Here is a 26,897-nt window from a genome sequence, read left to right as displayed (position 1 = left end):
AGCTGTGTGCTGCATTTAGGTGGTGAATATTTGGCTGTCAGTGTGATGGATGGGAGTACAGGGACTAAACAGAAAGAGCTGACATTCAAGGGAGGTATCAGGGGGGCTTACCTGCTCTGACAACTCGCTCCATTTTAATGCAGGACACATCCAGCTCCTTGGCAAATTGATGGACAGCTCTATTTGTATCCTCATAGGTTTCAGGGTCAATATATGTTTTGGTGCCTGGAAATTTAACTAAACAGAAATAAGAGGATTATCATTACACATTATTATGCCCAATGCAAACCAGCAAGCTCATGACAGGGATATAATATTCACAACAAATGATTGACACAAATATGCAAAGTAGTCAGCCGTTATTGTCAAGTCATGTTAATATAATAAATGGTAGAAAATGGATGGAAGAATTTTGCAAAACATCCAGGACCAGTTCTACGATCTTGCCTACCAATCTTCAGTGATTTCTTCAATTTGAAGAAGTGTTTTTTTTGCCACGTTGGTTTCGCTAGTCCAAAACAAGTTGATTTTGGGAAAGCCACGGCTGGCCATGTGGATTGAAATGCAGAATCAGAGCCAAAATTGTCATGATCCGTTGCCCGGACTAGTTTTGTTTAGTTTTTGACTCCCTCAGTTCCCGTTTTGAGCCCCACTGGGTTTGCGTTTTGAATGCCATGGGTGCAGACTGGTTTCACCTGCCTCTGATTAGTGTTTGGCACGCTCACCTGCTGCTGGGCACTAATCAGAGAACTACTTATTCACGTTGGGCGCCACACTCAGTCTGGTTTCCTTGTTTGCTTTATGCAACCGTTACGTTGGATGATTTCTTGCTTCCTGTTTACATGCTAAGCTTTCGCGCTAGCTAGTTCCTTTGCTCCCCGTGCGATCGGCACGCATCTCTTTGTTTGTATCCTGTATTTTTGTATTTGATATGATTTATGAGGAATAAATCATATTCTTACTTGCACGCTTCGTCTGGAGTTCCGTCTGCATCCTGGGAGAACGACCCACACAGTAATACGCGACCCAACCGTTACACAAAATCAGAGCTTTATCGGTGTTGTTAAGAGAGATACTACTTCTCTATCTGTTTTGTAAATACTACCAAGTCTTCAAACGCTTTGTCATCACTGTACTGTGAATTACTCCACAGTACTTTGGTTTCTATGAACGGTGAGGTCATATTGATAGTTGGGAGAACTGAGTAGCACAGGTTGGAATTTGTACTAATGAAAAACCACAGTCTTTTTCTTTTCGGATGATGTGTCATATGTGCTGGTGTTGGCCCACAGATGACGATTGTGTTCGTCTCTGTCTCTCAGCTCAAGCGCTAAACCGCCTGCCTTTTCCAGGCTTTAAAACTTTTCTACAAAAGAGCAATAAACAACTATTTATTCATTGATAACATTGATGGATTAATATACAGCAAATTACACAGAAAATAAAACACATTGAGTAATCGTTTATCGGCAGTTATTTATCATGTAAACTTGAAGCTAATTCAACTTCTCTTTAAATGCCAAATTGGTTTTCACTTCTACCTTCAAAACACTGTTACCTCATTGGATGATGACTTCTCTACCAACTGAGTCACGCCGCCCACTTACAGTACAGGACACACCTTCTCCTCATTTAATGCGTTTTCTTTATTTCATTTATTTTATTTTCAAACATAGTGATAAATATGTCAATGTGTTGAGCTGACAGCTAAGATTCCCAAGCATTTTCCATCAAAGACGCCGGTGAATCTGATGGATGGCTACAAAAGGTTTTCCCTGACAAAAAAAGCATGCAATCTTTTAACCTGCAAGGCTTAGTCTTTCATCGTCTGAGAGTAAAATGCAGGTAATTCAGGCACTAGCTGCCGTATATCAGTGTTGTAATGTGTTAGGACGATGAGTACAGGGTATTTCACACCTTTAAGAGACATTGGACCCGCAGCACTGAAGCAGCATGGCTCTTTGTTTTTTCCCCCTCCCATTCAGCAGGTTGCCTAGTTTGTCTATAATCTCTGCTCCAATTTGGGAAACTGTCTATAGTGACGTCTCTAGTGGCATCATTAGGGGGTGGAGTATCAGTGCTTAAAAACAGTAACTGATAAAAAATTTTTCCCAAAGCAGCACTTACAACAAAACTGTCTCACTCTTGCTCAAAGCTGTCTGGATTTTATTCAGGTGTACTGCGATTAAAAAATAAAAAAACAATAAAGCATTTGCACTCACACTGGAAGTAAAGTTCTTCATCTCCCTCTTGATCCGCTTTACTGTACCCACAATGCCTGCAGGAGAAATGGTATGACAATCAAATGACTGCACAAAATAAACAAACACTGTCATGACTGGGACTATGGCTTGGTTTGTTCTCCCGAGGTGCAAGTGAATTGGACTGGTCATGGCGTGAAGGTCAATACATTTTTAATAATAACACTCAAAAGAACAAAAGGCGCGCTCAAGGCGGATGTACAAACTTGACTAATGAAAACAAAAGACTTGCACGGGGGCGAAAAACTATGAACAACAAAAAAACACTAACTGTGGCAATAATAAACAAACTTACTTGGCATGGACATGAAGTGCGCAGAGGTGGACAGAGTGTGACAGGGGGCATAAATGCGGGGATGTCGTCAGGACGAACAACAGAAAATGAATGAACTTAAATACTATGGACATGATTAGTGAAAGCAGGTGTGTGACTCAAAACGTGAAACAGGTGCGTGACGTGACAGGTGAAAAATAATGGTTGCTATGGTGACAAACAAGAGTGCACAATGAGTCCAAACGTGGAACAGGTGAAACTAATGGGTAATCATGCAAACAAGACAAGGGAGTGAAAAGCCGAAACTAAACAAAACATGACTTAAAACAAAACATGATTAGACAGACATGACAAACACCTTCAATTGCAAGAACTTTATTGTGAAAAGGTATTGTGTTAACTTATTGTGAGCAACCTAAACTACAAGTTAAACCGGAAGTATTTGATCCCATGTTGATTTTGTTTGAAAAAAAAAAAAAAAATTAAATTAAATTAAATTAAAAAAAAAAAGAGTATGTATGCATGTATCCACTTTTAGCTGTAATGGTTACACATTTTTTGTATTTGATTGACAGAAATAAGTATTGGATCCTAAAGCAGAACGTTTTCAACTCCATATTTAAGAGTGTAGATCAAACGTTCTGCCTCAAAAAGCCAAAGTGAAAATATGCCAGTGGGTCGTGGGCCAAACACAGCAATTTAAAGTACCGTATTTTCCGCACTATAAGGCGCACCTAAAAACCACAAATTTTCTCAAAAGCTGACAGTGCGCCTTATAACCCGGTGCGCTTTATATATGGATAAATATTAAGATTCATTTTCATAAAGTATCGGTCTCGCAACTTCGGTAAACAGCCGCCATCTTTTTTCCCCGTAGAAGAAGCGCGCGGTGCATGCTGGGATATGTGACGTTTCATTTCCATTTGTGTGTTTATGTAAAGACCCCAAAATGGCTCCTATTAAGTGTGTTGTCTGTCTAATTATAAATAATGCAGACGAGGCGTGTTAACTGAGTTCTCAACGTTTACTCACAGCGTGCTCATAACCACATTCTAACTCCCAGCATACAACAACGCTTCTCAGGGCTACCGCGCATGCTCGTCACTATCGTTGCATGCTGGGTAGTGTAGTTGTTATATTTGCTAGCTCATAACATCACATTGAGAGACACGCTTACGCGCTTAATTCAATACTCGCCGTCATTCCGTGTGGATTGACAAAAGACCTCCAGCCGCTAGATATTGGTGTCAACAGGGCATTCGAAGCTAGACTGCTAACTGCGTGGGAACAATGGATGACAGAAGGCGAACACACGTGACGTTCACCAAGACAGGGAGACGGAGACAGCGCCAGACGACATTTTGGATCCCACATTTGCCCAACTTTTCAATTCGGACAACGAAGGAGAATAATTCGAGGGATTTATGAATGAAGAATAACTTCAGAAAGTGAGCGCTATGTTTATTTTGTGTGTTGTGACATTAACGTTCGAGCAACATTATGTTGCTATTGCTCTGCACTATTTTGAATTTTACTATGTTTGTGATTGCACATTTGCGTACATTTTGGGAGTGAACAGAGTTGTTAGAACGCTGGTTTTTAATATATTATTAAAGTTTGACTGACCTATCTGACTGTTTTTTTGACATTCCTTTAGCGCAGTTAGATGCGGCTTACAACACCGGGCGGCTTATAGGTGGACAAAGTTTTGAAATATGCCGTTCATTGAAGGCGCGGCTTTTAACCCAGGGCGCCTTATGGTGCGGAAAATACGGTATACAGCTGCACAATAAGTTAGTACCGTATTTTAAGGACCATAGGGCGCACCAGATTATAAGGTGCACTGCCGCAACTTCTTTGTCACGTGTTGCTGGCATCAAATTATAAAGTTAATGCTTATTTGCAAAAAAAAAAAAGTGTATCAGTTTGAACATCAAATATGTTGTCTTTGTAGCATATTCAATTAAATATGGGTTGAAAATGATTTGCAAATCAATGTATTCCGTTTATATTTACATCTACCACAATTTCCCAACTCATATGGAAACAGGGTTTGTAAAACTTTCCGACCCGAACTCTCTAATAAATAAAGTTCCTTGGTTGAATAATTAAAACCCACTACACCGGTATGTTTTAGCGCTTTCCTAGCAAGACACAAGTTAGAACTTTACGCTACTTTATATTAGAAATGGCAACAGCGGAAGGTAGAGAATAAGAAGAAGCTTATGACTACGGTGTCAGACTACAATGGCGGACGCGCGCAAATTTTCAGGACTTATGCAGTTCCCAAATACACACCAGCAGGTACCAGAAGGTAAGAAAAGTTGGTTTTGCATAATATTCTGAAACAAAACGCCAGGTAATGTCTCCTAATAGGTGCCATTTTGCGGTCCTTATACACATCATAATAATACTCGTATGTTGACAATCCATCAAGCGGTGCGGCTTCATAGCCTACCAAAGTCGTACTAAAACATTTTGACAGATTTTTGAGCGCTGTGTGTTATGTTCTATATTCTCAATGGAACATTTAAGGTTGTGGTGTTGTTTATTGGCGTCATCTTGCGGTCTACACGTATCTCTTATATGTGACTACTATCTACTGGTCACACTTATCATTACACCATGTACCAAATAAAATAGCTTTGAGGTCGATATCCACAACCAGAAAATATTTCTGTACTTTAGGCACACTGGGTTATAAGGCGGGCAGCATGGTAGTACAGGGGTTAGTGCATTTGCCTCACAATATGAAGGTCCTGAGTTCAATCCCGGGCTCGGGATCTCCCTGTGACTGCGTGGGTTCCCTCCGAGTACCCCGGCTTCCTCCCACCCCAAAAAAACATGCACCTTGGGATAGGTTGATTGGCAACACTAAATCAGCCTTAGTGTGTGAATGTTGTCTATCCGTGTTGGCCCTGCGATGAGGTGGCAACTTGTCCAGGGTGTACCTCGCCTTCCGCCCGAATGCAGCTAAAATAGGCTCCAGCACCCTATTTTCTACCACAAGCGGTAGAAAATGGATGGATGGATGGGTTATAAGGCGCACTGTCGATTTTTGAGAAAATGAAAGGCTTTTAAGTGCGCCTTATAGTCCGAAAAATACGGTAGTTTAATTCCATAACACCATGATTTAATGTAGTGGAGAGCATTACGTTCGATAGATGCCAACTTCTTACATTTGCGAACATGCCATCAATGATTGTGTGAGCTTAAAAAAGTATAAATATGTATAACATTTTGGGAAGACACACTTTGGCGGGCCGATTTTTTAGCCCCTGTCCACACTTTGGGCACCCCTGGTGTAGATGGTAATGTTGGGCTCAAATTCAGGATTTTTGACAATAAACACGTTACGTCAAGTTGATGCCAAAGTGGTCAAATTTGGTTTCATCAGGCCACATTACAATCTCCAAGCCTTGTCTGAGTCCGTCAGATGTTCATTCAAAATCAATCCATTAGAGTTAAAATGTTGAACTAATGGTTTTCTTGGTGACTCTGCGCCCAACTTCCTTCAGATCATTAACCAGATCGTCCTTTGTAATTTCGGGTCTCGTCTCCAACCTTTCTCACAATTATGAGGTGAGATCTTCTTTGGAGCTCCACAATTAGGGCAATTGACTCTTATCTTGTATTTTGTCTATTCAAGAATTATGGCGCCAACAGAGGTCTGTTCCTCAGCTACAGTAACTGTTTGCTTAAGGAACATGACTAACTTGTGTGCTTCATGGGCACATAACAGATTAGCGGGGTCCAGATGCTTTCTGATTGGTAGAGAATTAAATGCTTAATTCCATTCAATCAAACTACCCTTTAAGCCACTACATTTTTCCCAAGCTTTCAACCCATTACCTCCCTGCTTGGCACTCAGCATCAGGGGTTGGAATTGGGGGTTGAATCACCAAAAATTATTACCGGGCGCTGCCACCGCTGCTGCCCACTGCTCCCCTCACCTCCCAGGGGGTGAACAAGGGGTTGGGTCAAATGCAGATGACAAATTTCACCACACCTAGTGTGTGTGTGACAATCATTGGTACTTTAACTTTAACAAAGGTGCGGCTAATCTGTGGATTTTGCTTTGCTAACGGCTAAATTATGGAACGGGTTAAGCAAAAAAATCAAACAATGTACTAAAATAATACATTTTAAGAAACTGTTCAAACTGTTTACAAGGTACAAGGAAAAATAATCCCGATAAACATCTTGAACCTTATTCAAAAGGAGAAAATTGTATTCATCTAATAAAGCAGGCCTGGGCAATTATTTTGACTCGGGGGGCCAAATTTAGAGGACAAAATGTGTCTGGGGGCCGGTATATCTAATTTTTGGGAACACTAATACAAAACCTCACAATAATGTCTGATTGAATGCTAAAAACGTTATGACAGACCGCCTTAAAAAACGTAATGGAATTAAAAAAATTTTTACTGAATGAGACACCCAGAAAACAAGGAATGTGGGATTTACAATATTAACTATGACCGATAAAACACTGAATATTGACAACATATGAACTTCACACCCCCCCTCGATCGACATATTTTACAATCAAGCGAAACGCAACAAACAGCGAAATATGAACGCAAAGGGTAAAAAAACCCACCTACAATCTGATATATCACTAAGCTTAAGAACTTTGTTGTAAAAATCTCCTTCCACGTCTGTCCCTGACACCCTCATTTCAGGCCGCTCTGGAAACACTCCGTGGAAACGCTCCCCACCCACACTGCTTGTTACCTCATCTGAGCTGCTGTTACTTAGATTACCATAGAAACAAATTAGATTATCATAGTAACTAGTATATCATGCAAAAGGACAGATTCCAACCATTGAAATATTTTGTATAATTCAACATTTATGGTCATTTGAAAATATCACTGCACATCATAATGGCAGCTACAGATTACATTTTAAAAATAAATAAATAAATATTTGGAGATGTCTGGCGGGCCAGATTGAAAAGCTTAACGGGCCCCCGGGCCTTAATTTTCCCAGGTCTGTAATAAAGAATGAATAAAGATATCAATGACTTTTCTGTTTTGTTTGATCAGCTTTTTTACTGCCTTGTTACAGGCAATGTTTGGAATCAATGAAGGTATTTAAACAAACATTTACAAAATCTTTCTATGTTAATATCTCATTTCACAACATATGATATATATCTGCGGCTGATAGTCCGGTGCAGCTAATATATGAAAAAATATATATATATTCTAAAATGTAGTGGGTGCGGCTTATAGTCCAAAAAATAAGGTAATAGTAAATCAAATTATAAACTTGATCTAATGCTTTTGTTTGGACATTATGTCTCTCTCTGTTACAATAAACCTATCATGGCGTTTCTAGAACACACACACAGGACAAGCATACTTTGAGCAATACAATTCAATTGCATTGGCATGAGAATCACTACACAGAACACGGAGGGCAGCAGGAAGCATCTGTCCTTAAGGATCATGGAGTTGTGCCCTGGATGGCCGGATAGATACAGCGTCTACTGTGGCTATAAAGTCCTATACGGCAATGAAAGTGGACAGCCACTGACTGGTACAACAACAATGATAGGGTGCGGCATTCACGCACACAACACACACACATTCTTGTATTTGTTACCTTCCTGAGACCTCCGAAAAATGCCTTCCTCTTTAGGACCACCCTTTCTAGATATATAAAGGTTTGTATTTACAACATTAATAATATATACAAACTATGTAAATATAAAAAGGTAAGCTTTTAGTTATTCTTAATTTTTTTTGTTTGTAATTTGTTTTTAATCTTCATTATTTACTTCAAGTTATTATAGTATGTCTCTATATACATATTTATTTTTTTAAATTAATTTTGGCCAAAGGGGGCGCATTTCAACTTCTTACACACACTTGCTATTACATATGTTGGCCAGAGGGGGAGCACTTCAAATTTTTACACACACTTGACCAGAGGGGGAGCCCTTTTAAAACCGACACACAGTCTATTTAAAAAATCCCTCATTTTTGGGACCACCCTGATTTTGATAGATTTCACCACCAGGGGTGCAAATGATAATGATAAATGATAAATGGGTTATACTTGTATAGCGCTTTTCTACCTTCAAGGTACTCAAAGCGCTTTGACACTATTTCCACATTCACCCATTCACACACACATTCACACACTGATGGCGGGAGCAGGCCATGCAAGGCGCTAACCAGCAGCCATCAGGAGCAAGGGGTGAAGTGTCTTGCCCAAGGACACAACGGACGTGACTAGGATGGTAGAAGGTGGGGATTGAACCCCAGTAACCAGCAACCCTCCGATTACTGGCACGGCCACTCTACCAACTTCGCCACGCCGTCGACATTCTCTATCAGATGCAATGGTTTTCCTTATTGGGACCATGATTTTGGTCCTAACTTGTGTTCTCCGGTCCTCATCTGGACGGTACTTTTCCTCAAGAAGGGTAGAAATACAAGAATACAAGAACACACACACACACACACACACACACAAACTACTTCTATACAGGGGAACAATGAACCTGTACTGTATGTTAAAATATATGGAATGCATATTATATGTGTAATAAATACATTAACTTTAGTAACTACGTATAAAAGGGGATTTTCACTTTTTTTATTTTATTTTGCCCATCATCCACAATACCTACGTGGGACAACAACATACACATTTTCCTTTTCTGTGCTTAATAGATAATAAAAAAAACGGCTAGTAAAAGGCGGCCAAATAATGCAGGTAATAGGGTTGTACGGTATACTGGTACTAGTATAGTATCACAGTACTAATGAATCAAAAACGGTACTATAGTCTGTTTGAAAAGTACCGGTTCGCCATAATTTGTTTTACAGGCATAACAGCGTGTCGTCGTCATGTTGTGACATTGCTGGTTTTACGGGCAGAGGAGCATGTTCAGCAGCGCACAATCACGGAGTACTTACAGACACAGTGTGTAGACAGAAAAGGGAGAACAGACGGACGCATTTTGGCTTAAAAACTAAAGATAATGGTGAAGTTATAACACTGAAACGCCCTCAGGTAGAGGTGCTTTAAGACATGGCTAGCTAGCAGCTATTGTCGGCAGTGTTTGAGCTAGTTCTAAATCACTAATCCTCGCCTCCATGGCGACAAATAAAGTGAGTTTTTTACAAGTATCGGTACCTAAATGTATTTCGATACTTTTTTGATACTTTTCAAAATAAAGAGGTCCACAAAAAATGACATTATTGGCTTCATTTTAACAAAAAATATTAAGGTATATTAAAAATATGTTTCTTATTGCAATCACATAACAATTTTGTTCTTAAATAAAATAGTGAAAATAGTAGACAACTTGTCTTTTAGTAGTAAGTAAACAAACAAAGACTCCTAATTAGTCTGCTGACGTATGCAGTCACATATTGTGTCATTTCTCATTCTATTATGTTGTCAAAATTATGAAGGACAAGCTGTAAAATTGAATAATTAATCTACTTGTTCATTTAATGTTAATATCTGGTTATTTTCTGTTTCAACATGTTTTATCTACAAATATTGGTATCGGGACAACCCTAGCAGGTAATGAGGATTCAGCTATTCCACCTATAAAGCCCTCTAAAAAACCTTAAAAAATCTAAAATAACATTATATACATTTCATTTTCTTTGTGAGAGCCTACAACGACTACTTCAGGGGAAATTAAGATCCAAAACCTTATCTTTTTGAAACGTCGGAACAGACGGGGGCCGAGAGCAAGAGAGTCAGGACATCGGCAAGGAATACCAATTCTGTCGGGTATACAAAATCTATCTATTACATTTGCAAGACTTGGTGGTCTAAATGTGGTGTTTGCAAGCCATGCCGACAGAAACAGCTGCACACGATACCACTGCAAAAAAACAACTGCATACTTGTTTACGCTAACAAACCCTGCAGTGGTTGAAACTTTTTTTCACCCCACCAAAATCAACTGGAAAAGACGCCACAGGCAAGCTGGACCAGATGGACAAATGTCGATTGAGCAAGTCACCATGGTATTGATTCTAAAACAAGGAGCACATATTGCTTGATGTCACGCCGATCGTGCTTGCGGTACAAAACCCAAAACCAGGGAAGTTGACACGTTGTGTAAATCGTAAATGAAAACAGAATACATTGATTTGCAAATACTTTTTAATCTATATTCAATTGAATAGACTGCAAAGACAAGATAATTAATGTTCGAACTGAGAAACGTATTTTTATTTTTTCCTTTTAACAACACTCAGTAAACGTTTGGGAACTGAGGAGACCAATTTTTGAAGATTTTCAGGTGGAATTCTTTCCCATTCTTGTTTGATGTACATAAGTTGTTCAACAGTCCAAGGTCTCCGTTGTGGTATTTTACGCTTCATAATGCACCACACATTTTCAATGGGAGACAGGTCTGGACTACAGGCAGGGCAGTCTAGTACCCGTACTCTTTTACTATGAAGCCACGCTGTTGTAACATGTGCAGAATGTGGCTTGGCATTGTCTTGCTGAAATAAGCAGGGGCGTCCATGAAAAAGACGTTGCTTGGATGGCAACATATGTTGCTCCAAAACCTGCATGTACCTTTCAGCATTAATGGTGCCTTCACAGATGTGCTTTGGGCACTAATACACCCCCATACCATCACAGATGCTGGCTTTTGAACTTTGCGCCTATAACAATCTGGATGGTTCTTTTCCTCTTTGTTCCGGAGGACACAACGTCCACACTTTCCAAAAACAATTTGAAATGTAGACTTGTCAGACCACAGAACTCTTTTCCACTTTGCATAAGTCCATCTTTTTGTGCCAGCTTTTTTTTTAAACATGTTGCAGGCATCAAACTCCAAATGAGCCAATATTTGCAAAAAATAACATAACAACGTTTCTCAGTTCGAACATTAAATATCTTGTCTTTGCAGTCTATTCAATTGAATATAGGTTGAAAACGATATGCAAATCATTGTATTCTGTTTTTATTTACGATTTACACAGCGTGCTAACTTCACTGGTTTTGGGTTTTGTACAAACATGAACATATGTGAAATGTGGGGTAATACATTTGTATATTTGTGGTTGTTTATAAGATTGTTCTTGTACAGATTGTTGTCCTATCACATTGTATTGTGAATGAGAAGCAGGGCGCTGTGTCCCTATGGCAGAAAAGTAGTTTGTCAGTGTTAACGCTCACAATAACAATGGCTTAGTTAATAAGCAGGTCACAGCATGTAATTAATGATTAATGTGTTTTGGATGGTTTTTTTTTAGCTTTATAGGAAAAATAGTATAATCCAGATGACTTACATTGTAGCCGCTTCTTGCTAGCAGTTTTTCACTATTTAGGATGCACAGAAAAAGAAAGACATGTATTCATGTCTCACATAAAGATTATGAATGAAATGCAAAACTCCCCCAAAACTGCAGCTATTTTCTTTGTCCGGTGTTTTACTATGGGATATCGCCTTGGGGATACATCATTAGGGAAGCATCGTTTGTCAGCTATACCCAGGGTACGACCCTCCTTACAAAACAGCCGGACCTGTACCTCCAATCATTCTTGCTTTCTCCCGATTTGGCAACTACACTAAGCTCCTTCTGCTGGTCCAAGCTAACAGTGTGTAGCTAGTGTAACTGTTCAAAGACGAGCCGTCAAAGTAAAGTTACAAAAGTGGTAATCTACTTTAGTTACTGACGGCGGATTTTTGTCTTATTCCTTGTGTCTTACACTGGTCTAGGAGCAGCGGATATGTCAACGTCGTGACCTGCCTCCTTAGCCAATGTTTTTATTAATCGGCGCAGCTCAACCAAGTCTACGTTATACCGAAAAAGGTTACGTGTCAAGGTGGCCTTGTCGGTTCAGTTAGCATTTACTTGCTAACCGCACACATAGGGATGGGCATTGATAAGATATTTCCAATTCCACTTTTCAGTCTGCTTAAAAATGTGTGTTTTTATCGATTCTCCTATTGATTCTTGTTTGGAAAAAAAGATAACGAAAATATGGATTATCATCAATTTTCTTTAGTTAAGACGGGGGTCGGCAACGCACGGTTCTCGAGCCACAAGCGGCTCTTTATCGCCTCCCTAATGGCTCCTTGGAGCTTTTTCAAAAATGTATGAAAATGGAAATAGATGAGGAAAAAAAAAATGTTTTGGTTTTAAAACATGACCCAAACCTTCCTAATTGTCAGAAATCCCACTGTTTATACTAAACATGGTTCACTGATGAGAGTATTTGGCGTGTGCCATTTTGTCCTAGTAATTTCGGATGTCCTTGAACGCACCAAAGCTTGTTTACTTGTACAACTTTCCTTGATGCTGCCACAGAAAGACGTGTTTTATGCCACTCCTTTGTCTCTAATTGTCCATCAAACTTTTTATGCTGTGCGTGAATGCACAACGGTGAACTTTGTTGATGTTATTGACTTGTGTGGAGTGCTAATCAGACATATTTGGTCACAGCATGACTACAAGCTAATTGATGCTAACATGCTATTTATGCTAGTCATATGTACATAATGCATCGTCATGCCTCATATTTTAGGTATATTTGAGCTCATTTTATTTGCAGTTTCCGTTTCCTTCAACTTGAACACACACATCTTTACCTTTGGCCATTCCAAGCCAGTAATTTCCAGGAGTTATCTCACCCTCTGAAAAAGTAATGTTTTCCAATGTTGTAAAAATGTGTAGAATAAATATTACATTTACATTTCAACATTTCTGTCAACGAAGATTTGCGTCAGCCTGCGACACATAATCATTTTGATAGTGGTCTAATATAGCTAATATACAAACCCCGTTTCCATATGAGTTGGGAAATTGTGTTAAATGTAAATATAAACGGAATACAATGATTTGCAAATCCTTTTCAACCCATATTCAATTGAATGCACTACAAAGACAAGATAATTGATGTTTAAGCTCATAAACTTTATTTTTCTTTTGCAAATAATAATTAACTTAGAATTTCATGGCTGCAACATGTGCCAAAGTAGTTGGGAAAGGGCATGTTGACCACTGTGTTACATCACCTTTTCTTTTAACAACACTCAATAAACGTTTGGGAACTGAGGAAACTAACTGTTGAAGCTTTGAAAGTGGAATTCTTTCCCATTCTTGTTTTATGTAGAGCTTCAGTCATTCAACAGTCCGGGGTCTCCGCTGTCGTATTTTACGCTTCATAATGCGCCACACATTTTCGATGGGAGACAGGTCTGGACTGCAGGCGAACCAGAAAAGTACCCGCAGTCTTTTTTTTACAAAGCCACGCTGTTGTAACACGTGCTGAATGTGGCTTGGCATTGTCTTGCTGAAATAAGCAGGGGCATCCATGAAAAAGACGGCGCTTAGATGGCAGCATATGTTGTTCCAAAACCTGTATGTACCTTTCAGCATTAATGGTGCCTTCACAGATGTGTAAGTTACCCATGCCTTGGGCATTAATGCACCCCCATACCATCACAGATGCTGGCTTTTGAACTTTGCGTCGATAACAGTCTGGATGGTTCGCTTCCCCTTTGGTCCGGATGACACAATGTCGAATATTTCCAAAAACAATTTGAAATGTGGACTCGTCAGACCACAGAACACTTTTCCACTTTGCATGAGTCCATCTTAGATGATCTCGGGCCCAGAGAAGTCGGCGGCGTTTCTGGATGTTGTTGATAAATGGCTTTCGCTTTGCATAGTAGAGCTTTAACTTGCACTTACAGATGTAGCGACCAACTGTATTTAGTGACAGTGGTTTTCTGAAGTGTTCCTGAGCCCATGTGGTGATATCCTTTAGAGATTGATGTCAGTTTTTGATACAGTGCCGTCTGAGGGATCGAAGGTCACGGTCATTCAATGTTTGTTTCCGGCCATGCCGCTTACGTGGAATGATTTCTCCAGATTCTCTGAACCTTTTGATGATATTATGGAGCGTAGATGTTGAAATCCCTAAATTTCTTGCAATTGCACTTTGAGAATTGTTGTTCTTCAACTGTTTGACTATTTGCTCACGCAGTTGTGGACAAAGGGGTGTACCTCGCCCCATCCTTTCTTGTGAAAGACTGAGCATTTTTTGGGAAGCTGCTTTTATACCCAATCATGGCACCCACCTGTTCCCAATTAGCCTGCACACCTGTGGGATGTTCCAAATAAGTGTTTGATGAGCATTCCTCAACTTTATCAGTATTAATTGCCACCTTTCCCAACTTTTTTGTCACGTGTTGCTGGCATCAAATTCTAAAGTTAATGATTATTTGCAAAAAAAAAAATGTTTATCAGTTTGAACATCAAATATGTTGTCTTTGTAGCATATTTAACTGAATATGGGTTGAAAATTATTTACAAATCATTGTATTCCGTTTGTATTTACATCTAACACAATTTCCCCACTCATATGGAAACGGGGTTTGTAGACACATCATGTGTTGCCTTCATTAAAACACTTATATAAGGCTTTACATACTTTGCGGCTTCAGACAGATTTTTTATTTTTATTTTTGGTCCAATATGGCTTTTTCAACATGTTGGGTTGCCGAGCCCTGAGTTAAGAGGTAACATGAACTTACAAAACCAACAGTAAGGTCTTAAAAGGCACATTGCACATATTAAAAATAAATAAATAAATATGAGAAATAAGCATTCTACTGTAGAATTCAACAAAATAAAACGTGGCAATTACTCAAGAATTTAACATGTAGTAACATTTTCAAAACTTTCAAGAATCTTTTGTCATCTCCCTTGAAAATATACTGGAAAAACACAAACAAATGAATATCGTGCAAAGGTTTGTTTTGATTTACAAAGTGAAACTAATATATGACATAGGTACAAAACACACAACATAATATATTCCAAGACTTCTTCTGATATAATGTTGATGTTTATGGCTTACGGCTTATTAAAACCATTTTTTTTTTTAAATCTGTAAACCATGATTATCAAAATTATAACAATCTATAAAGGCTTGACATGTCTTACTTTGCAGGTATTGATTTAATATCACATTAGTTTCATGTTTGGAATTGGACTGCTGACATGAATGAAACTTTACACAATATTCAAATTGTATATGTTTCACCTGTATAATATGATGACTGAGTGGAAATTTGGTGGAAGGAAAACATGCAACTTTTCTCTGACTACAATTCAACATTCACCTACTGAAGGAGCAACTAGTGTGGCAAATGAGTGCAAGCTTTTGACCACAAACTTAGTCACTGCTCGGTGACATTCGTCGTTCCTGGCCGTGTCATGGTACTCTTCCCTGCGAGCTGCAGACATGAACTGGAGCTATTACTGATATGTCAGATTATGTCTCCTAAAGCTCATTTAAATGAGAAGGCATTCATTTAATTTTGAACAGGTAATTATTACAAGTAGCGCTGTTGCAATTTTTTCTTGTAAAACGGCGGCAAACGTCTTCTGCCCGGACGCTGCCATGTTGCTTTCTGACGTCACTACGCACGTTGTGAAATGATATCATTACTGCCTGAGAGAATTGATAGGGGAATCATTTGAAAAAATGGCAAGCAAATTCCAAGGAATTAATACACTGGGAACAGAATCGGTTCTCGATTCCCATCCCTAAGGACACCTGTGTGGAGCGCTGTTCACACTCGCGGTGATTAGACTCTTGTGAGCCAGCGTCATGTCGACAGCTTCGGTCTCCACCAAAGGACTGGGCAAAAAGGCTAAAAAGGGTGCATCCCACCTGCGTCCTGCGTCATATGAGGCCTCCATCTCAGGCAAACACTCAATGGGCACTAAATGCTCAGGTATCCCTGGGGGACCCCCGTCATGTCCCAACTGTGCATCACTGCCAGAACAGATCCTGGACAGAAGGCTCAGAGTGGCGAGTCAACCACAGCTGCCGCCCATTCTCCGCAAGCTACTAAGCGCTTACATGCCTTTACTCTTAAAAGACCTCCTCGAGGTGGAGCCCAGAGCAGAGGATACAGATGGCGATGCCAATTCTGTTCTCCTTGACATGGATGGGATGAAGGAAGACCACCCCATCTTTCCTGCTTACCCACCCAGGACCCCCAGTACAACAGCGGCTGTCTCCCCAGGGTAAAGCCAAATGCATGATGTTTGCTGCTTTCAAGTTAGGCATCCAGTGGCCTGACACCCAAGATGCATCGTGAGGGACCTGTGTGATGGCTCCCACCAGCACAGCTGCCATCAAAGCAGTATCTCCCAGCCGTAAATATATGTATGAGGGAGATCAGCCGTCACTAGACAAGCCTTTACAAGATCAAGCTTTCCACAAAGGACTGCTCTAAGTTGGAGATTTACAAGATGGGTGAGTTGGGGCTGGCCGAACCCCAACAGTGAGAACATCCAACGGCATTTCATTCTCACTTTCACAGCCTGTTCCTGTCAGCCTCCTCTAATATTGCTCTGCTAAGTCTGTTTGTGGGCTTCACGGTGGCAGAGGGGTTAGTGCATCTGCCTCACAATACGAAGGTCCTGAGTAGTCTTGGGTTCAATCCCGGGCTCGGGATCTTTCTGTGTGGAGTTTGCATGTTCTCCCCGTGACTGCGTGGGTTCCCTCCGGGTACTCCGGCTTCCTCCCACCTCCAAAGACATGCACCTGGGGATAAGTTGATTGGCAACACTAAAAAATTGGCCCTAGTGTGTGAATGTGAGTGTGAATGTTGTCTGTCTATCTGTGTTGGCCCTGCGATGAGGTGGCGACTTGTCCAGGGTGTACCCCGCCTTCCGCCCGATTGTAGCTGAGATAGGCTCCAGCGCCCCCGCGACCCCAAAGGGAATAAGCGGTAGAAAATGGATGGATGGATAAGTCTGTTTGTGCCCTAAATGCACTGACGTTGCAGTCTGTGTATCAAGCGGAAATCTTGAAGAAGATGGGGAAGCAGATGAACTCAGGATCTGCAAACTCCGCCGTGTGGGATAAAATCTGTGTGGTGAATGACCTCATCTTGTGTTTCCCTCACAATGCAGTACAAGACTGCGGCAGTGTGATGGGACTCACAGTTTCAGGAGAAGGCCCTGTGGCTGAACCTCTCAGGCTTGAGTAAACCACAGAAGACGGAGGTCATCAACACAATTTTGACCCAACTAAGGGCTTCTTTGGTCCATCTTTGGCAACAATAAAGGAGGCCAGCACCACCCGGAAGGAAGCAAGAGGTTGAAGCGTTTGATTTTTGCTTGCCATGGAAACCATCCCCTCAATTGCCTCAGGGTTGGAGGACTGGCTTCGCTGCGGTTTCAGCAGCAGTAAGAAGGAGGCCAAGAGCATGGGACGACAGGGACATGCAGCTAGTTAGCAGGTTAAATAGCAGCCTCAGATTGGGAATTGAAGGCTTCATGATAAACACACCTTTGTAGGGGCTGCGATTAGAGGCCACACATCTCGCCCTGGGGAGTTAAAAAAGCAGTTACCCTAATCCAGTCTTCCCCCTTACACATAAGGTGGCCAAAGTTCGTGTTTTGGAGCTCCGGGCCTGTCCAATTTTCCAAGGTGTTCTCTTCATGTTCAAAAAATTGAGGTTTCTGGGCCACAGTTGATTCAGTCACCAAGCACTATCATCCCTGTTGAAAGTAATAAAGCTAGTGCAACCGCAGCCAGGCCAAGAGCTCAGAGCAACTCAAAACATCCATCCATCCATCCATCCATTTCCTACCGCTTTTCCCTTTTGGGGTCGCAGGGGTCCTGGAGCCTATCTCAGCTGCATTCGGGCGGTAGGCGGGGTACACCCCGGGCAAGTTGCCACCTCATCGCAGGACCAATACAGATAGGCAACATTCACACTCACATTCACACACTAATTTAGTGTTGCCAACCAACCTATCCCCAGGTGCATGTCTTTGGAGGTGGGAGGAAGCCATAGTACCCGGAGGAAACCCACACAGTCTCAAAACAAAAATAATAATAAAATGTCATGCACCCGCTCGGCCATTAGACAGATCTCACAGTTCAACAGTGCAACGCAGTTGCCTTTTGTTGCGGGAGTTGACGTTGCAGGTGAATTCGCATGTGACAGCAATGGGTCATCCGGTTACTTCCGGCTACAGAATGCAATTTGCTAGGAAACCAAAGTTCAGAAGAGTGGGTCAGCTGTTGGTGTCATGTACCACATCTCATAAGAGACAAGCTACTTTCTAGACAGAGGTTGTCTCACTGGATTGTGAAGGCCAACTCACTGGCCTATAGTTATAAGGAGTTGCAACCCCCTACAGGTTTGAGGTCACATTCCACAAGGGTTCTGGCCTGTTTAGAGGGGTGTACAGGACATCTGTGCGGCAGCGAGCTGGGCTACACCTCACATGTTTTTTAGGCTTTATCGTCTAAATTGCAGCATAAGACTGTAGGGACCTTAGCTTGTTGGCTGCAACCCCGGAGATGGCCATATCTTCCATAGTGAAACAAGAATCAAGTTACAAAAATAAATGTGGGTGACCTAATGTAACCTTGGTTCTTTGATAACAGAGTGAGGTGTTTCACCTTCAATACATTTCTTGCAGGCACGGTATCAAAGTAGTTTGAATGATTTGGAGGTAGGAGTCGGCAGACAAATGTATCATTGGAGCTTCCATAGTGATACACGACCATGGCAATATCCATCCATCCATTTTCTACCGCTTGTCCCTTTCGGGGTCGCGGGGGGCGCTGGAGCCTATCTCAGCTGCATTCGGGCGGAAGGCGGCGTACACTCAGGACAAGTCGCCACCTCATTACAGAACACAGATAGACAGACAACATTCACAAACTATCCCAGAGTAAAACACCTCACTCTGTTATCAAAGAACTAACCTTGACATTGAGTATCCCAAGATGTCTCTTTGATAGCACATTGTTTGACGTTGACAATAAAGCCAACTAAATAAAAATTGGTTAAAAAAATGAGAAAGCTATGATTTATTTCCATTGTATAGGCATTACTTTTACTAGAAACGTTGAATTTTGTAAGACCATGACTTTAGTTAGTGTCCTGTGTAATGACTTCCTCCCTGTTTTCCTATGTGCTTGCCTAGTTAGTAATACTTGATACAGCAAAAATAATGTTCCTATTGACAAGTTGAAATGCTTACCTGACAACAGGCTCATGCCCAAAGGTGCCTCTAGTAAACAGTAATACACTCTGATTGGACTTGAAATGGGATTTCACTCTTTCACTTTTCATTAGATGAGCACACATTTGAAGCCGTGGAATTAGCAATAGAATTAGAAATAAATGAAAAAAACGATAGCCCTTTAAGTTTAAGCCCAAATTGCATGCAGTACTTTCAATGTGTTTGCAGTCTTCTGTGCAAAGCTTCATTGCAGAGGCCATATGATTTGTGCAACACTTTTAAACAGTCCTTGTCTGCAAGGAGCTGCTGATTGCCCCTTGCTAATCACCTGCTGCAATGTGAGCTAAAGTGTGCATGGTCACGTGCAGGACGCCGCGCCAAGGTTTGCGGTCTAATGCTCAAATCTTATGTGGCGTCAAACATGATGGCGATTGGACCTATTTTTGTGCAACTTTCATCACTATACCCTTTTAAAATCATTCAGAGTACTTGAAAGTAATCTTTTTATTGGATTTGTCTCTGTAATTATACTTGTCACGTTAGAGTTAAACGTTCTTTCAGGTACTGATTTGCTGCTTCAGGTCAGTAAGAAAGAAGGGTGAAGGACAAGTAAGTCACACAATAAGCATGTATGTGTTTTACATATATGTTTGGTGCCTTGCTATTATAAAGTATACCCAAAATCAAAGTCCAATTTAGCACTGTCACACTGGAAAATCTGGGTAAAACATACAACAATGAACGCAAACAATTTGAATTGAATGAATAATGAATTGATAAATAAGAAATTAACAAATGTATTAAATATTCAACTATTAAAAATAAATAATGCATAAATGAATACAGTGGCAACTGTGGAGACTGTCTAACTTTATCAACTTAACGAGCACATTGTGTTCCACGACCAAGATTTTATCTCAAAGCAGCCAAGCCCATTGAAATGAATTAAAATAATTTTGATCTGTGCTTGGCCTTCCCAAAACACCACAATTTCGACACCAGAAATGCTTTTTAAAAAGAAAAAATTGTTTTTTAAACAAGTAGTGTTATGAAATAATGTAATAATATTGTTCTGCATTTACCTTGGGGACCGGACTACTACGTTGTCTCCTCCTGTTAACAAGTTGGCTTATTATCCTCTTATTTTAAGCGACTTGTTTTCATAGAGCTGGTTGTTTGTTTCTTAACACTGTCTCCGTTGTGTAACAATAGGAACTAATCAATCGCTGTTTATGTTCCAGACGGACATATTTGAGTGATGGACCAGAGAAATCTGAGTTGACAACAATTGATATGTCTCATGTGTACCAAAAGTAACGTTCGTCCAGTTTGTAGAGCCAGGACTAGACAGAATAAATTAAAAGACGTCAAACACAGAATCAGTCAGTGGTGAACTGTCAGGTTCAGCAAGGCCTTCTCTGCTGGCCTAACATAACCAAAAATCATGATCATAATTAAAGGTAAAAGTAATGTTTTATTTACTTTCCCTAAATATCTAAAAGTATTCATATTATGCTCCTTCCAATGCTGTTGTTTTTAGGTTAGAGATTGTATCCAATCAGAATTCAGCAGGCTTATGTTGCCATGCTGTACGAAATCTGCCCGGGGCCTTCAGAATAAACAATGCAGGCGTCTATGCACTGTAAGTGAACGGACACATAGAGTTGATAGACAATTACGATAGCCAATCAGATCACGAGTTGTTATCGATAAAGCCTTCTAGCTGGCCTTACGCTGTGATTGGATACACACTTGGGAGTCCCAAGTGAGTGAAATGGTTTGCCCGCCACTTTCACACGAATCAACAGACTACGACGGTAGCACTGGCTATAAGGCGTCGAATGGGTGATACAAATATTGAGTTCAAATATTTGATTTCTTTATTTTTTCATTTTTCATTTGCTTTATACAATTATTTTAATTTTGACAGTACCACGTAAGATATGTTTTAATTGCTGAAGCACGTTTATTGAATGTTAAATGCGCCAAAAAATAGACCGTTTTGTACACCCAGTGTGTTTCTGTATAGTATCTCCAGCCGTGTCCATGTGGTGACATAAATTACGGTATTTTGAGAGGTGAGGTCGGACTAAGTAGGACATCACTGAAGGCCTAGGTGAGAAACACACGGCCCGCCACTGGAATCAGCGGCTTTTCAAGGTCAAATGTTCCTTCCTCTGACATTTTTAACTGCATGCTGTGGAGGCTGGCTGCAGCTTGTGTGATGCGGACTAATGCTACGGCGGGGCTGACACAGGTAGGACAAACAGTATTTGTAATGGTTTGTTTCTGTGATTTGGTCTTCAGCTTCCTCTGCTTTGCACTAACTTTCTTAGTTCCGATGGTTTGAATGCAGGTTTGTGTCGATTGTTGTTTCTTGTGTAAACAAAGCAGGGATATATATGTTTAAGAATATATTAACATTTTACTGCTCAAATAGTTTTGTTCCAGAAAGAGCTGGACGGAGTGGCTGGGGAGAGGGAAGTCTGGGCTTCCCTGGTTAGGCTGCTGCCCCCGCGACCCGACCTCGGATAAGCGGAAGAGGATGGATGGATGGAACATATATTATTGTTTCGTACAAAAAAAAGTTTTGTTTCTTATGTAAACAAAGCAGGAAGAGCAATGTGTAACAAAATATCGCTCAAACTACACGAGTCTCTTACAAATATATTAATTTGGTGCAAATGCTCGCGCCATTGATATTGTTGGAAACTTAATGTATGGTATGCTCACAACTAAACGCATATCTCAAATTACTTGTAGGTTAAGGTACCCGTAAGTCATAAGTTGAAGTATTGAGGTACCACTGTATAAAATTCACACACACGCACGCACACACACACACACACACACACACACACACACACACACACACACACACACACACACACACACACACACACACTATATATATATATGTATATATATGTATATATATAATATATATATGTAAATTTACACACACACACACATATAAGTATATATATATATATATATATATATATATATATATATATATATATATACATATATACATTTACACACTCACGCACGCGCGCACACACACACACACATGTATATATAAATTTGCACACACACACACACACACACACACACACACACACACACACACACACACACACACACACACACACACACACACACACACACACACACATATGTGTATATATACACTATATTGCCAAAAGTCTTTGGCCACCCATCCAAATGATGAGAATCAGGTGTCTTAATCACTTGGCCCGGCCACAGGTGTATAAAATCAAGCACTTGGGCATGGAGACTGTTTCTACAAACATTTGGAGTCGGCTCTCTTGGTTGCTTTGTTGGGCCTGCTCCCCCCACACCAGCAGACGATGGCGTGGAACACCGCAGAGGCCACCACAGTGTATATGTTTCTTTTACTTTGTATTCATAGTTGTATGTAGAAGTAGCTGGTTGCATCAGCTCTGCTCTTTTAATGTCTTTAATGTCCTTTGTGTTCTTTGATGTTTCCCTCTTACACACATGTAAGAGGGATGTGTGCTATGGCTATGAGTTGTTTTTTTCCCTTGCCTCAGTCTGGACCCCCTCTACAGGGGCCCAGGCTTAGACCCCCCCCTCCCCATTGTTTACCTGTATCTCACCTTTTTGGTAAGGGGTGCCGGAAGTTGGCAGACCAGTTAGCGATCCTGTTCTGTCTCCCTATAATGTTTGTCTGATCTTGAATGGGATTGTGCTGAAAATTGTAATTTCCTCTCAGGGATTAATAAAGTATTTCTGATTCTGATTCTGATTCTCTGATTTGTGAAAGAATGGGCCACTCTCAGGAGCTCAGTGATTTCCAGCGTGGAACTGTCATAGGATGCCACCTGTGCAACAAATCAAGTCGTGAAATTTCCTCGCTTCTAAATATTCTAAAGTCAACTGTCTGCTTTATTATAAGAAAATGGAAGACTTTGGGAACAACAACAACTCAGCCACGAAGTGGTAGGCCACGTAAACTGACAGAGAGGGGTCAGCGGATGCTGAAGCGCATAGTGCAAAGAGGTCGCCGACTTTTTGCACCGTCAGTTGCTACAGAGCTCCAAACTTCATGTGACCTTCCAATTAGCCCACGTACAGTACGCAGAGAGCTTCATGGAATGGGTTTCCATGGCAGAGCAGCTGCCTCTAAGCCATACATCACCAAGTCCAATGCAAAGCGTGGGATGCAGTGGTTTAAAGCACGTCTCCACTGGACTCTAGAGCAGTGGAGACGCCTTCTCTGGAGTGATGAATCACGCTTTTCCATCTGGCAATCTGATTGACGGGTCTGGGTTTGGAGGTTGCCAGGAGAACGCTACATTTTGAACTGCATTGTGCCGAGTGTGAAATTTGGTGGAGGAGGAATTACGGTGTGGGGTTGTTTTTCACGAGTTGGGCTTTGCCCCTTAGTTCCAGTGAAAAGAACTTTAAATACTCTAGGATACCAAAACATTTTGGACAATTCCATGCATGCTCCCAAACTTGTGGGAAGAGTTTGGAGCGGGCCCCCTTCCTCTTCCAACATGACTGTGCACTAGTGCACAAAGCAAAGTCCATAAAGACATGGATGACAGAGTCTGGTGTGGATGAACTTGACTGGCCTGCACAGAGTCCTGACCTGAACCCGATAGAACACCTTTGGGATGAATTAGAACGGAGACTGAGAGCCAGGCCTTCTCGACCAACATCAATGCGCTTTTGGAAGAATGGTCGAAAATACCTATAAGCACACTCCGCAACCTTGTGGACAGCCTTACCAGGAGAGTTGAAGCTGGAAAAAGCTGCAACAGGTGGACTGACATCATATTGAACCCTATGGGTTAGGAATGGGATGGCACTTCAAGTTCATATGTAAGTCAAGGCAGGTGGCCAAATACTTTTGGCAATATAGTGTATTTATATATATATAGATTCACACACACACACAAGTGTATATATATATATATATATATATATTTATATTTTGGAAAAAAATATAAACACAACTCTTTTGTGTTTTTGCTCCCATTTTTAATGAGTTAAACTTAAAGACCTAAAACTTTTACTATATACACAAAAGACCTATTCCTCTCAAATATTGTTGATAAATCTGTCTAAATCTGTGTTAGTGAGCATTTCTTATTTGCCAAGATGATCCATCCCACCTCACAGGTGTGGCATATCAAGATGCTGATGATTATTGGGGCAGCGGGCTGAGAGCGAGGGACGCAAACAGACTGGACAAGTTGGTAGAGAAGGCCAGTAACGTGGTGGGAGTGGAGCTAGACTCTCTGGTGGTGGTGTCAGAGAGGAGAAGTCTAGCAAAGCTCCTAGCCATTATGGACAACACCTCCCACCCACTACACTCGGACCTTGCAGAGAGAATGAGCACGTTCAGTGGAAGGCTCAGACTCCCAAAATGCAACACGTTACGACACAGGAGGTCCTTCATACCGACAGCCATCAGACTGTATAATGCATATGTTCCTTGACTGCACTTAAATGTAGAGTATATGTAGAATATATTTATATTATTTATATATTATATATATTATATTATTTATTATTATTATTGTCTATTGTGAGCGAACTTTGGTGCTGAATTTCCCCCAGGGATCAATAAAATATTTTCTATTCTACTTTCTATTCTATACTATTGCACAGGTGTGCCTTAAGCTGCCCACATTAAAAGGCCACTCTGAAATGTTCAGTTTTGCTTTATTGTGGGTCTGGGGGGGGGGTCAGAAAAGCAGTCAGTATCTGGTGTGACTAACTTTTGCCTGACGCGGTGCAACACATCTCCTTCACATAGAGTTGATCAGCTTGTTGATTGTGGACTGTGGAATGTTAGTCAACTCTTCTTTAATGGCTGTGCCATGTTGCTAGATATTGGCAGGAACTGGAACACACTGTTGTATACGCCAGTGTTCCCCAACTTTTTTTCTAACAGGACCGATTTAATGCATGCATTATTTTCACGGACAGGCTTTCTACGTGTGGCAGATAAAAACAGCTAAAAATGATCATGAAAAATTTGCCTTTGGCTACAATCTGGCACATGAACATTTGATATGTCCATTAATGAGCATGGTCCCATGCACTATAACAAAGGCGTTGTAATATACATCTTATCTATTAACAAGCTTTTTGGTGTATTTAATGGGACAGGCGAAAGTTAAGTCGGAGAAAATGCGGTAGTTTATAAATCAATTAATGTTTCTGTGCCGCCTGGTAGCAAATGCGTCATGGACCGGTACCAGTCCTTGGACCGGTGGTTGAGGACCACTGGTATACGCCGATCCACAGCATCCCAAACATGCTCATGGGTGACATGTCCGGTGAGTATGTTGGCCATGCAAGAACTGAGATGTTTTTAGCTTCCAGGAATTGTGTACAGATCCATGCAACATCTGGCCGTGCATTGTCATGCTGCAACATGAGGAGATGGCCTCAAGAGGGCCTCAGGATCTCGTCACAATATCTCTGTGCATTCAAAATGCCATAAATAAAAAGCAATTGCGTTCGTTGTCCATAACATATCGATTCACAACGTTGACATCAGAAAACCGCTCTCCCACACGCTGTCTGCCATCTGCCCTGAACAGTGAAAACCGGGATTCATCTGTAAAAAGAACACCTCTCCAACGTGCCAGACGCCATCGAATGTGGGCATTTGCTCGCTTAGGTCAGTTACGACGACGAACGGCAGTCAGGTTAAGTCCCCAATGAGGACAACGAGCATGCAGATGAGCTTTCCTAAGAAGGTTTCTCACAGTTGGTGCAGAAATGATTTGATTATGCAAACTAATTGTTGCAGCAGCTGTCCAGGTGTCTGGTCTCAGACAATTATGGAGGTGCAACTGCTGGATGCCGAGGTCCTGGGCTGGTGTGGTTACACGTGGTCTGCGGTTGTCAGGCCGGTTGGATTTACTGCCAAATTCTCTGAAACGCCTTTAAAGAACGCTAGAGAAATGAGCATTAAATTCTAGATCAACAGCTCTGGTGGACATTCCTGCAGTCAGCATGCCAACTGCATGCTCCCTCCAAACTTGCGACATCTGTGACATTTCAGAGTGGCCTTTTATTGTGGGCAGCCTAAGGCACACCTATGCAATAATCATGCTGTTTAATCAGCATCTTGATATGCCACGCATGTGAGGTGGGACGGATTATCTTGGCAAAGAAGAAGTGCTAACTAACACAGATTTAGACAGATTTGTCAACAATATTTGAGAGGAATAGGTCTTTAGTGTATATAGTAAAACGTTTCGATCTTTGAGTTCAACTTGTAAAAAATGAAAGCAAAAACAAGAGTTGCGTTTATATTTTTGTTCAATGTATATATAA

General features: G+C 41.0%; 1 protein-coding gene across 2 annotated transcripts in view; it reads right to left on the bottom strand.

Annotated features, from left to right (window-relative positions):
- epha7 (eph receptor A7) overlaps window positions 1-26,897 on the bottom strand; it is a 205,492-nt gene that overhangs the window by 29,833 nt on the left and 148,762 nt on the right. The window contains exons 9-10 of one of the 2 annotated variants that reach the window (XM_061927748.2): window positions 2,223-2,278; window positions 112-237 (exon numbers count right to left, since the gene is read on the bottom strand). In XM_061927748.2, the coding sequence (XP_061783732.2) occupies window positions 112-237; window positions 2,223-2,278 (182 nt within the window). Of the gene's footprint in view, window positions 1-111; window positions 238-2,222; window positions 2,279-26,897 lie in introns of those variants that run through there. The other variant, XM_061927749.1, reaches the window with a different exon arrangement.

The sequence above is a fragment of the Nerophis lumbriciformis genome, linkage group LG34 (assembly GCF_033978685.3).
Source record: "Nerophis lumbriciformis linkage group LG34, RoL_Nlum_v2.1, whole genome shotgun sequence".
NCBI classification, from domain to species: domain Eukaryota; kingdom Metazoa; phylum Chordata; class Actinopteri; order Syngnathiformes; family Syngnathidae; genus Nerophis; species Nerophis lumbriciformis.
The sequence above is the reverse complement of the archived record's forward strand: the minus strand, read 5'-3'. Positions and strand labels throughout refer to the sequence as shown.